The sequence below is a fragment of the Silurus meridionalis genome, chromosome 6, assembly GCF_014805685.1.
Source record: "Silurus meridionalis isolate SWU-2019-XX chromosome 6, ASM1480568v1, whole genome shotgun sequence".
In the NCBI taxonomy this organism is placed as follows: Eukaryota; Metazoa; Chordata; class Actinopteri; order Siluriformes; family Siluridae; genus Silurus; species Silurus meridionalis.
The window spans coordinates 31,401,994-31,415,249 of record NC_060889.1 but is presented as its reverse complement, the minus strand read 5'-3'; the positions used below and the strand labels follow the sequence as shown (position 1 = coordinate 31,415,249).

The 13,256-nt window shown below is 43.3% G+C and overlaps 1 protein-coding gene across 4 annotated transcripts in view; it reads right to left on the bottom strand.

Moving 5' to 3' along the window:
- Nucleotides 1-6,327: 6,327 nt before the first annotated feature.
- Nucleotides 6,328-13,256, bottom strand: part of LOC124387974 (C-C motif chemokine 18-like) — a 31,809-nt gene continuing 24,880 nt past the window's right edge. For all 4 annotated transcript variants that reach the window (XM_046852597.1, XM_046852601.1, XM_046852598.1 and 1 more), the window contains exons 4-5: nt 6,596-6,707; nt 6,328-6,498 (exon numbers count right to left, since the gene is read on the bottom strand). In XM_046852597.1, coding sequence (XP_046708553.1) covers nt 6,405-6,498; nt 6,596-6,707 — 206 coding nt within the window. In that variant the 3' untranslated portion in view covers nt 6,328-6,404. The remainder of the gene's footprint in view (nt 6,499-6,595; nt 6,708-13,256) is intronic.

Here is a 13,256-nt window from a genome sequence, read left to right as displayed (position 1 = left end):
GTGCACTTCTCTACGAGTGGATTTGCATGTTCTAAATATCCTGTAGGTGTTTTTCTCTCTGCACCATCACTCTAATCTGCCAGAAATTCAGTGATTTTTAACATAGTATATAATTTCTTCAACAACAACTATTTTTCTCCAAGTATATCTAGTTAACAACTGTAATACTTCTAAACCTGTCTTACCTGAAATTGGCAATGATTATGTTAGAAAATAAACCTTATATTTATACTAAACAATGCACAATGATATTGGTTATTAATGTAAAATGAGTGCATTGTTTCAAGGATTCATGGGGTTTCAATGTTTGTCTATTTTCTGCTTAGATGTCCGGCCACGCTAGTAGCAAATGTCCCAAACACATTGTAAAGGCAGACTCAGTGTTTCTGAGAAGATCATGCACTGACTTTTTCTCTACGAATATAATTGCCTAAAATACAATAAACTGCTCTATTTGGCTATTATAGTCTAGTTATTATATTTAACCCTCTCTCTCTCTCTCTACATACATCTCTCTTTTTCCAAATTTTGTTATGTTACTGCTTTATTCCAAAATAGGTTAAATTAATTATTCTCCTTAACATTTTACAAACAATACCCTATAATAACAACATGAAAGAAATTTGTTTAAAATCTTTGCAAATTTATTAAAAATAAAAAATTAAGGGAAAAAAGATCACACATACATAAAAATTCACAGCCATTGCTCAGTACTTTGTTGAAGCTCCTTTGGCACCAATTACAGCCTCGAGAAGGGCAGTTTTCCCCATTCTTATTATTAAATCCATTTACTAACACATGTTCCACAATCATTTCATCTGGTTTCTAAAACTGATCACATTCAACCACTTTCTAGGTTTTGTTTCAATCTTTCCATGATCATAACATATAGATCATTCCATTGCAGAAGGAAAAAGAAGCTTTGTAGCTTTTTTAGTTTTGCAAAAAGACTTTATTCAATGAAGCAAACCCAGAGGCTGTGAGCGTTACATTTACAGGTGCAGGTCTGATATATAAAAAAGTTGTTCCTGTTAGGCAAGACATCAATTTGCTTTTAAACAACATTTTAATCAAATTTGAATCTGATGTTTAAGACAAAGTTTTACTTTTGATGATCTCCTTCACCCAGTCCACCTCAGCGTCTGCACAAATCCGATATCCTTTTTTTGTTGTAAGACTGTAAGGGAAAGAAGATAAAGATCAGGGTAGAACTGTGGTCTGTGAATCACATTATTTAAATTATCTAAAAAAAAGTAGCAGGTTAAAATCATACATGACTCCAGGAAGTGTACAGTCGAATCTCGTTTCTTCAACAGTGGCAACGATCGCTGCAGGCACCGGGCTTTTATGAAACTCAAAACAGCACAATACTGCTCCATTTGCATCTGTAACAAAATATTTCCTTATCTTCTCATTTATTTCAGAATATAGATTGAAGTTATGTTAAAGTCATAAAGCATTTTACACACATCATTTGAATTTAGTTATGATAAAAGGTTAATCGCCATATTTAAAATAAATAAATACAAATCTTACTCTGTGCCATGGTGAAGGACTGAAGGCAGGAGAGCCCCAGGAGAACCAGCAGAAGAGAACGGCAGAACATGGCTGCTGCTGAAGGAGACGATCGTTTAGATGTTATTATAAATGTACACTAGACTAGGTCTACTTTGTACAATTTAGTATATAAGATCTCCACACTGGGTTTATAAAGCAATCAGAGGAGGAGGGAGAGTGTGTGTGGTGAGGTGGGTGGGTAGGAGGACAGTTTGAAGATAAAAAGTTTCCTCTTTGAGTAAGTAAGAAAATCTCCCACCACCACCACCACCACCACCACCACTTCTTCATCTAGAACTGTGGTTGGTATCTAAAATGATACAGATCTAATATTTCAAATTCACACTTTACCAGAACTGTGTTTAATCACACGCACACATAAAAAATTAAGTCAAATAAGCTTAAATATAAACATGTTAAAACAACATTGAATGTGACAAAAATAACTTCTACGTTATATATATTTTTAATTACAGATCATTGGTATTAAATATTATACTCTCACAACCTAAACATCAGCATGGCAAATGAGATGGATTTCACACTGCTCCTAATCTGCAAATTACAGTAAAAAAAGCGCTTGCAGCTAGAAGATTCCAGGATGGACAGAGTGTTGCAGACACAACCTTTTCATGGAACACAAAACAACCACCTGAGATCAATGTTTAGTTCCTGAGATGACTGCCTGAGAAACATCTACACATGCACATTAGAGAGCATTTAAAGTAGTTGTGTGGTTTGGTAACTGTACTCAGAGATGGTTCTAGACATTTGGAGGTCCTAGGCAAAATTTATATTAGAGGCCTCCTGACCTCTTTCCTTCCACCATTCAGAAGAAATTAAAAGCATCTTTAACCATTTTATTTATACAAAATCCTGTTTTCAGTACTTTAATATATTTTTGCAAATGTGTATGTTAATTAAACTTTAACTTAGGTCAAAACAAATAATAATAATAATAATAATGAGTATGAAAGATAATCTAAATGAGCTTCTTCTTCCTTGACCATGCATTTCATTAGCTCTGCTACACTCAAAATAATCATTTTCTTCCATAATGTTTTTCTCAGTACTTTAATTCTAACTTTAGAAGGCGTATGTTTATCATTTTATTATGAAGTAACTCACATATTTACTAGTTATGAGATATCAGCCTCCTTTTGGGCAAAGTCCAATCATCCAAGAGACTACTTACACTCCATCAAGGGACCTGCAGTGTTTTAGAGTAGATTATTCAGTTCAGCACCTTGGCAGCATGGAGTGGTAAGAACTAGAAAGCTTTCAGGGTATGCTTCCAGAATGATTGTTGCATGAGGAAGCAGTGTTGTCTATATTGTGGTCAGCTGACCACTTTCACTGTTGCTGTCAGAGATCTCGGGAAATGCCAGAACGGTCGCAGCCAGGAGGAGACTGTGATGGGGATCTTTTAACCTTAGGCTGTACTGTACCTCTCTGGGCAACTTCATGGACACCACACCTGCTAAATGCCTGTAGATTTATCCCAAGCTAAATCAAGATCATAACTGTGTTGGACAGCAGTCCCTTAGGTCAAGAGTGGGTCACTCACCAAATTTATTGCCTGCAAATTTACATTTCTCAACGTATGGAGGCGCTTCAGTTGTTGAAAGTTCCAGTTGAAACCAGAAACCATCTTTAGCTCCCTCATTCCCAAATATGTCAGAACTCAGACTCTGTGCCTGAGCAGAAAGACACTCCTGGCTTGTCTACAATAACCCAATTATTGAATGGTTCAAAGGCACTATTTCTAAGTGGGACCGGCCTGCCATGCCACCTGTCTGTCCACTATTAAATTCCAATGACACACGTCAGCTGTCGCCATCAAGTGCGATATCAAGTAAAAAGAAATCCCCTCTTTTAATTTTTTACACCCTAAACTTCTTTTATATATTTTTTTCAAATAACTCCTTATTAACAATTTGCATTCACTAATAATCTCAGAGACTTCCTCCTATTTACTTACACACATTCTAGTAAATCAATCTTTTTTAAATTGAAATTATCTTTTACCTTCTTTCATTTTTAGTATACATATCTTTGTATACTTCAAAAACATAACGTTGTTTTCACATCTTTTCTCTCAATATCTCGTGTTTACACTTTAAAAAAAAAAATTCTTGCTTTCATCACACCTTGACTAAAAAACATCACACTTTTTCAAACCTCTGCTTTAATTAACTTTAGAATAAATTTCTCAGTGCTTTAGGATTACCTGCTCTTTTTATATATCCTTGCCTAAAGTTTGTCTCTGTTTCAGCTCAGCTTAGTTTCCTGTGCACTTCTCTACAAGTGGTTTTGCATGTTCTAAATATCCTGTATGTGTTTTTCGCTCCGCTCCTGCACTCCGCCGAGCGCGCCGCTCCAGTGTTCCGCCGAGCGCTCCGCTCTGCTCCGGAGTTCCTCCAAGTGCTCCGCTCAACTCCGGTGCACCTCCGAGCACGTCACTCAGCTCCAGTGCTCCGCCGAGGGTGTTGCTCCAGCCCAGTGTTCCGCCAAGCGCGTTGTACCGGCGACCGGCCGGCAAAAGGACATCGTACCGCCGCCCGGGCGCAAGAGGGACATTGTACCGCCACCTAGCCGTGAAGGGGACGTTGTACCACCGCCTGGGCACAAAAGGGACATTGTACGGCTGCCTGGCCACTATAGGGACGTTGTACCGCCGGCAGGCCTCTAAAAGAAGCGTATACTGCTGCCGGAGAGCGACACAAACAGAACGTTGTCGCCAAACCCCTCCGGATGGCCCGTTGTACCTCCAAGTCCTTCTGAAGGCGACGTCTCGCCTCCAAGTCCCTCTGAAGGCAATGTCTCACCGCCAAGTCCCTCTGAAGGCAACGTCTTGCCTCCAAGTGCCCCTGAAGACATCATGCTTCAAGGTCTCTCTAAAAGCGTTGTTGCGCTTCACAGTCCCTCCCGCAACGACATAGCACTTCAAGACTCCGCTGAAAGCGCCACAGCAGTTCAGGACCCCTTTCAAAATGACATGACGGTCCCAAGGTCCTTTGGAGGCTACGTCACGGTCCAAAATTCTGCCGAGAGCTCTATTGCGCTTCAGGACCCCTTTGAAGGCAAAAGGGTAATTCCAGGTTCCTCTGAGGGCGATCCAAAGCCTTTGCGGAAGCACCATCATTCTGCCAGGTCTCTCCGAGGGCGAAGCCATGCTCCAAAACCCTTCTTTAAGCCCTGTCGCAGCCCAAGATCCCTTTGAAGGCAACAGGTCACTTCCATGCTCATCAGAAAGTGATGCCACGGTCCCAAGTTCCTCTACACCACAGTCGCAGGGCATGGTGTAGAGGAACAGTCGCACAGTTCCTCTACACCATGCCCACTACGGAGGTCTGGAGTGGAGCGACCCCTCTGCAGGGGTCTGGAGTGGAGCGACGGCCTCAGTGGAGTCCAGAAACCGAGCGACGCCCTCGGCAGGTAGTGGGCGTCCTTCACCTCTTCAACCCTGGATGGATGACAAGGCCCTCCTCAGAGTGCCCTGGCCCACCTGCTGTAGGTGGGTTTGGGGTGTCAGGTGCTGCCCCTGGAGGGGGGGCAATGTCAGGGATCCACCTGCCACACCCCCTTTGGTGGCTGTCATGCTGCTCCCGTCCTTGATCTCAAACACCTGGCACTTGTTACACACTCACCTTTATAAACTCCCATCCTAGAGTCACTCGCCCATTATTGCACGTTATGCTGGGAGGACTTCCATGGATACCATGGAAATGTCCTCAGCACTTCGGGCGTACCACAGATAATCTGCTATCTCTTTCTCACGTACGGCTCAGGGTTTTGACCTTATTAAAACTTACTTAACCTACTACAGTTTCCGCCTCAGTTTCTTCCAGCCTGACATAATACTTCTAAACCTGTCTCTACTGAAATTGCCAATGATTATGTTAGAAATAATGCTAAATAAACATAAACTACATAATGACTACAAAATAAAGCGTATATTTATGCTTAATAATGCACAATGTTACTGGTTATTATTGTAAAATTAAGCTGAGTGCATCTTTTCAAGGATTCATGGGGTTTCTATGTTTGTCCAATTTCTGCTTTGATGTCTGGCTACACTAGTAGCGGACGTCCTAAACACATTGCATAGGCAGACTCAGTTTTTCTGAGATCACTTTTTCTCTACAAATATAATTGCCTAAAATACAATAAACTGTTCTATTTAGCTATTATAGTCAACTCTCACTCACTCTCTCTCTCTCTCTCTCTCTCTACATACATCTCTCTTTTTCCACATTTTGTTATGTTACAGCTTTATTCCAAAATAGGTTAAATTAATTATTTTTCTTAACATTTTACAAACAATACCCCATAATGACAACATAAAAGAAATTAGTTTCAAATCTTGCAAATTTATTAAACATAAAAATTCGAAGGAAAAAAAAGATCACACATACATAAATATAACACAGCCTTTGCTCAGTACTTTGTTGAAGCACATTTTTCCCTATCCTTATTATTAAATCCATTTAGTAACATACGTTTCACCACCATTTCATCTGGTTTCTGATACTGGTCACATCCAACCCCTTTTTAATTTTGTTTCAATATTCTAATAATAATTACATATAGATCATTCCATTGCAGAAGGAAAAAGAAGCTTTGTAGCCTCCTTTATTATTTTTCTAAAAAATACATAATTCAAAAAGCAAACCAAAAGTCTGTGAGCTATTAATTTATTTTGTTTGAAAATATTAATAACCAGCAATCGATAATAATCAATTACTAGTTACAGGTGTGTGTCTGATATATAAAAAAGTTGTTCCTGTTAGGCAGGACATCAATTGGCTTTTAAACAACATTTTAATCATATTTGAATCTGATGTTTAAGACAAAGTTGCTGCTTTCATTTTGATGACCTCCTTCACCCAGTCCACCCCAGGGTCTGCACAAATCTGATATTCTTTATTAGTTGTAAGACTGTAGGGGAAAGAAGATAAAGATCAGGGTAGAACTGTGGTCTGAAAATCACATTATTTAAATTACCCCCGCAAAAAATAGCAGGTTAAAATCATACATGACTCCAGTTAGTGTATAATCAAATCTCGTTTCTTCAACATTGGCAACGATCGCTGCAGGCACCGGGATTTTATGAAACTTAAAACAGCACAATCCTGCTCCATTTGCATCTGTAACAAAATATTTAATTCAGAATAAAGATTGAAGTTATGCTAAAGTTATAAAGCATTTTTACATATATCTTTTGAATTTAGTTATGAAAAAGGTTAATCCACCAGAGAAGGACACACCTTGTTAAAACATGGAGGACAGGACCCGAAATGAATCGATAAGCCATTCTCTACTTTGCGTAGGGCCCACTGAACAGGCTGCCAGAAAGTCTCTAAAGGGAACCAGCCTCTGAAGGCTGGTCTCTGGCCCATCCAGAGTGTCTGGAGCAGTGCCCTGAAGCTGTTGGAGCCTCCTGAGATGAGGCGGGTTTCCTTCATCTGCTAAAACACCGGCTGGATGTGGCTAAGCCCTAAAGCACATCCTGTGGTAGAGTTAACAGCCTGACCTCCTGGTGGGGCTGAGGAGGGACGGGCACCGTGTAATGAGGAATACACTGCCCTCCTAAGGTTGAGTCTTGGACAGGCCTACACCACCTGGGACATGAGGAAGGTCCGATGCCAGTGGCAGGTACTGCGGTGCTTGCTGCGAACTGCCACTGGGTGGAACACCTTTGAGGCCAGGAAAGGTCTGAGGTGGAGTGACGCCCCCGGCGGAGGTCTGGGGTAGAGGGGCATCGCTTTCTGTAGATGTCTGAGGTGCAGTGGCGCACTCTGAGGATATCCGAAGCACGCCGGCACCCTCTTCGGATGTCCGAGGCGCGACAGCCCCCTCTTCTTGGCGGGACTCTGGAGCGGATCGGCACCCTCAGCGGGACTCTGGAGCAGAGCGGCGCCCTCGGCCGGTCTCCGAGCCGCAACGGCACACTCGGAGGGACTCTGGAATGCAACAGCACCTTGTCCCAGCCAGGCGCCGGTGCGATGCCATCGTCGCTGCCCGCCAGCAGTGCTGCACGCTCCTCGGGGCTCGGGAGCAGGGCGGCCCCAATAAAATATTTCTGCCAGAGGAACACCCCCAGTGGAACTAAAGAACTGAGGAGCACCCCCAGTGAGTTACAACGGCTGGGCGATGCCCCTAGTGTTGATTGGATGCTGGGCGGTGTACTCAGTGGGGCTTGGAGACTGGGGATTTAGTAGGCTGCCGGGACAGCCAGATTGGACAGCCGGGCTCCTGGTGAAAAGCTGGATAGCCTGGGGCTCTGGTTTCCCAGGACATCGGCCGTCCAGTCCAAGACCCTTCCGGAGGGTTGGGGGCTGTAGTGGTGGTCCGTTATTGCCTCCCAGAAGACTCCAGCAAAGTGCCTGGTAAAAAGAGAGTATGCACAGAGGATGTCCCAATTGGCCTTCTACACCATGCTGGCCCATGATGGAGCCATATCAGTCAGTAGCAAGAATAGGAACGCGACCTTGGAGCGTTCGGTGGGAAATCTGTCAGGTTGCATCTCGATGTAGAGGCTGACGCTTCGCAGGAAGCCGCTGCACTCGGCCGCTTCGCCGGAGTAGGAAGCCGAAAGTGCGATCAGACTATAGGAGGTGCGCGGTGCAGCCGCGCTAGCATGAGCTGGAGCCGGTGCAAATGCCTCCCAGAGAGCAGTGACAAATACCTCGAATGGATCCATGATTGCCACAGGTTGGTAATCCATCGAGGTAGGTGCTGTTTAGGTCGGATCTTCTCTCACGCATATAGACCAGGCGTCAGAAACCAGGAGTAAACAACAATGTCTTTATTAACTCTTAACATGCAAACACAAACTTATTTTGGGCTCTTTATCTGACAAGTAGCCAGGAGCATTGAAGTACAGGGCCCACACGTGGTAGGCCACCCAGTAGGCTCTGTCATGAGACCCAGTAGCTCCAACAGTGCATGAGGGCGAATCGGGACCTTATAAAGAAAAAAAGGTAAATGGGGAACAGGTGTAGGTGATTAGAGCAGGGAGAGGCTGATTGAGAGTGTGAGCCTTAGAGGGAGGCATGGCTGGTGGTTCCCTGACAAGTGTATGCTGAAGCCTGATAAAACGCCTTCTTTTTTTGTGTGTGTGTGGTCTCTTTTCAATTCAGTTCAATTCATTTTTATTTGTATAGTGCTTTTAACAATGAACATTGTCTCAAAGCAGCTTTACACAGATAATGTAGTGATTGAAAGTGAATATGTTCTTTATAAGTAGGTTTGTCCCTGATGAGCAAGTCAGTGGAGACTGTGGCAAGGAAAAACTCCCCGAGATGGCATATGGAAGAAACCTTGAGAGGAACCAGACTCAAGAGGGAACCCATCCTCATCTGGGTTGCACCGAATGTCCATTTGTAGCAGATATACGATGTTGCGGGGTAAAGTATGATGATCAGAAGCGAAAAGTAGTCCTGAGTCAGTGCAGGAGACTGTTGACATTAACTACAGTCAAATCCATCCTCAAAGCGCCCATTCTTACTCCGGAATTTCATGGAACCATCCAAGTCGTTGATAAGAAACTGTCCCAAGCTGCACACAGTGGCCTCCAATCGAAGAGAACACTATCCAGAAGCAGGCCTGGACGAAGTGTGAAGATCCACGGAGGGGAGAGGGGCAGGAACAGTGGTCACTGGAGCCTCAGGAGCATGTTTAACTTGACAGAGAGAGAGAGAGAGAGAGAGAGAGAGAGAGAGAGAGAGAGAGAGAGAAGAGGGTGAAAGGAAGAGAAGGATATGGATTATTAAGTGTCCTTAACTTTTATTTTGTAACACTATTTTCTTCCAGCCATATTTGTTTTTTTACAACCAAGATTTTTTTTATTCACCACGTTTTTTGCAAAAGTTATTCCGAAACATATACAAACAATACAACCCCTGAAACACTCATTTGCAGCAGTGGATGCGTTTTTTACTCGTGATTTCCATAATTGTGTAAGTTTAGCATTTTTATGCATATTGTTGTTGTGTACTACTTACACAAATTCAGCAAATACATTCAATACCTGCTGCACTTATTAAAGACTCTTTTCTGCAATCTGGAAACCTGACAACATTACGGCTCATCTGAACTCTTTGGCCCAGGTCACTGCCTCCAATCATAGAATACTGTGCCGGAATCAGGAACTCATTACTGCTGTAAACAAGCTTTAGTTAGTTCAGAATGCGGCAGCAAGAGTTCTTACTAGGTCAAGAAAATATGATCACATAACCCCAATCTTATCGTCCCTACATTGGCTTCCTGTTAAGTTTCGAATAGACTACAAACTACTGCTACTCACTTATAAAGCACTAAATGGTTTGGCTCCCATGTATCTATCCAATCTTTTAACACGCTACAATCCGTCACGCTCCCTGAGATCTCAAAACTCTGGGCTTCTAGTAGTTCCTAGAATAGCAAAGTCCACTAAAGGCGGTAGAGCATTTTCACATTTAGCTCCTAAACTCTGGAATAGTCTTTCTGACAGTGTTCGGGGCTTTAGACACACTCTCCCAGTTTAAGTGCAGAATAAAAACATATCTTTTTAGCAAAGCCTACACATAACACGTCCCACATCATAACCTTGGGCTCCAGAACATCTGATCACATGCACATTATCAAATTGTGCTGTTAATATCACGAACAGCAGCTACGCTAATTTCTCTCCACTGCTTCTCTTTCTCTCCCCATCCCGAGGCTTCCTGAGGTTTGCCAGCTCCAGTCACATCCCACCTCGTGAAGATTATCGCAAACATCCTGAACCATCTAGAGACGTACCAGTGCCATTTGGATCCCACTACATGTGTGAAGTTTCGACATTGGACCTCCTTGAGTTTTTGAAGGCTCTGGCATGAAGAAGCTGATGTTGACTCTTTAATGTTCGCAAATGTTGAGCTATTTTATGAGTTGCTCAGTAGCTCCTGGATCTATAACCACAAATGACTGTAAAAGGCTGTAGAAAGGACATTACTCATAATCACACACTCCAGTGCTCATGTTAGTTCTCACTCTCCAGTGTTCTGTAGTGTTTAAAGACTATAATAACACACTTGATGTCACCCAAATAAGGATGAAGTTCCTCTTTTGAGTCTGGGTCCTTTTAAGGTTTCTTTCTCATATCATCTGAGGGAGTTTTCCCTTGCCACAGTCGCTTGCTAATCAGGAATAAATACGGACCGTCACCTTAACTCCTAAAATTCTGTAAAGCTGTATTTAAACCTCTTCCTTCTTGATGTTTGTTTTAACTAGACCTATATTTGTGAGAGTTTTTCCAAATTTGTTTTCCTTCTAACACTTTTGTTTTTGTACGTTTCCGTTTTGAATTCTCCTCACTGTGTTGTCTTGTCTTGTGCCTCCTGACATTTATCGCTGTTTGTTGCTTTTTTCCAGGATGTTTGTTGTTTGATTTGCTCCTTTGTTATGTTTTGCCCTCTATGTTTGCCCCTCATGTTCTTTTGAGTTTTTCTCTGCATTTGAATCAACACCCACTCCAGTTGCACTTTCTCAGAGCATTTGTCTCTCATACAGATAACCCTGTTTGAGCAGGATCCACAGCAACCAAGCCATTTGGTTTGCACAAGTCTGGTCACTCTTAGTTCTGGTCCCAAGCACGGATAAATGGGGAGGTTTGCGTTAGGAAGGGCATCCAGGGTAAAACGTGCCAAATCAAATCAAATATGCAGATCACAAATCAGAAATTCATACCAGATCAATCGAAGCCTGGGTTACCAACGACCGCCACAGGTATTGTTAGCCAACAGGGTACCGGTGGAAATTGGGCTACTGTTGGCCGAAGGAGGAGAAGGAGAGGAGGAAGACAACTACAGAGAAACAGACAGGAGTTTCTGTGGACTATGATGTTTGTGGATGATATTGTGATTCGTGGTGACAGTAGGGAGCAGGTTGAGAAGAGCCTGGAGAGGTGGAGGTACCTGGAGAGCTGGAGAGAAGGGGAATGAAAGTCGGTACGAGTAAGACAGAGTACATGTGTGTGAATGAGAGGGAGGGCAGTGGAGGGGTGCGGTTGCAGGGAAATAAGGTGGAGAAGGTGGAGGAGTTCAGGTACCTTAGGGCCAACAGTGAAAAGTAATAGCGAGTGTGTTGGAGAAGTGAAGAAAAGAGTGCAGGCAGTGTGGAGTGGGTGGAGAAGAGTGATACCAAGAGTGATTTGGGAAAGGTTATAGGACTGCGGAGAGACCTGTGATGTTGTATGATTTAGAGACAGTTGCATTGAATAAAAGACAGGAGGTGGACCAGGACGTAGCAGAGCTGAAGATGTTCAGGTTGTTGTTGGGAGTGACGATGACGGACAGGATTAAAAATGACTTTATTAGATGGACGGTGCATCTAGGACGTTTTGGAGACAAGGTGAGGAGGCCTGATTGAGATGGTTTGAAAGTGTGCAGAGGAGGGACATGGAGTATGCTGAGTATGGAGCCGCCAGGAAGGAGAAAAAAAGGAAGGCCAAGAAGGAGGTTTATGGATGTGGTGAGGGAAGACATGCAGAGTAGTTGGTTTGAAAGAGGCAGATGTAGAGGACATGGGGTATGGAGATAGATAATCCGCTGTGGCGACCCCTAATGGGAGAAGCTGTTAGAAGTAGAAGAGCAGAATCCACATCGGAGTGTCAGAGCAATCAGGATCTTCTCTCCACATTGGCATGACTGGAGCAGCCATTACAACACCACAAGGCGATGCTGACTCTTCATGTACAGCTCACTAAAAGACATTCTGAATTGCTGAATACTCTCGCTTCAACCATCCAGCAGTTAAGCAACCGCCTTTTGCTAGCCCCAACCGCCCATCCCAATCCAGGCACCACCTCTGGCTTCATTCCACATTTACACAAACCTTAATGTCTTCCTCCCAGCACTTCACGGGAGACCCCACCCATCTTGGCTTTCCTAATCAGTGCTCCCTAATTTTCAAGCTCTAACCCCTTCTGATTTTAAATTTCATGTTTATTAGCAATTGCACAGGGATTTTGCAGTACATGAACATTGGAATTCATGTGATATTGCACATGGTTAACTATACATAAGTAATATTGCACATGTTTGTCAACAGAAGTGAGATAGTAATGGCACTATATTAACATGCTTGTGGTTGATCATAACACTGTTCTGAAGGGGAATTGTGGAATAGGATATGTTTTATCTCATTTGTTATCTCATCTTATATGTTATCTCATTATTGTCCTGTGTGTCATGCATGCAGGCATGTGGTGTCTCAGGTTGTAGCCTATGTTCATCCATTTAAACAGATCATAAGCTGGGTGGCGTTTGTCTCTGAGGATGCTCTGTGCCTTCCTCATGCAGCACTTTGTAAATATCGTGTCCATGAAGGGGAGATGACAGCGCAGCAGTAGCTTGCAGCAACCTCTCCGGACCCAAAATGGTGTTACTTTCACTTTGTAGCCAGCATTACATCGGAGCAACCAGTGTCCCTGTGTACCACCGCTCCAGGAACTTAGAAACAACCTCCACAACACAATAAACGATGATCTGCGGCAGAAGCTACGGTTCCTCCGTGTGTTTCGAGAACCAGGCATCCAGACCTCGGCGTCGCCTGCGTCAGATAGACAGGGGAGAGGCAATCGGAAGCACTGCACGAGGAAACGGAAGCATTAAAGTGAGCGGGGGCTAGTGCTAGACTGAAAGCTAACCCTAGCTCGCCTGCTCTACGATCTC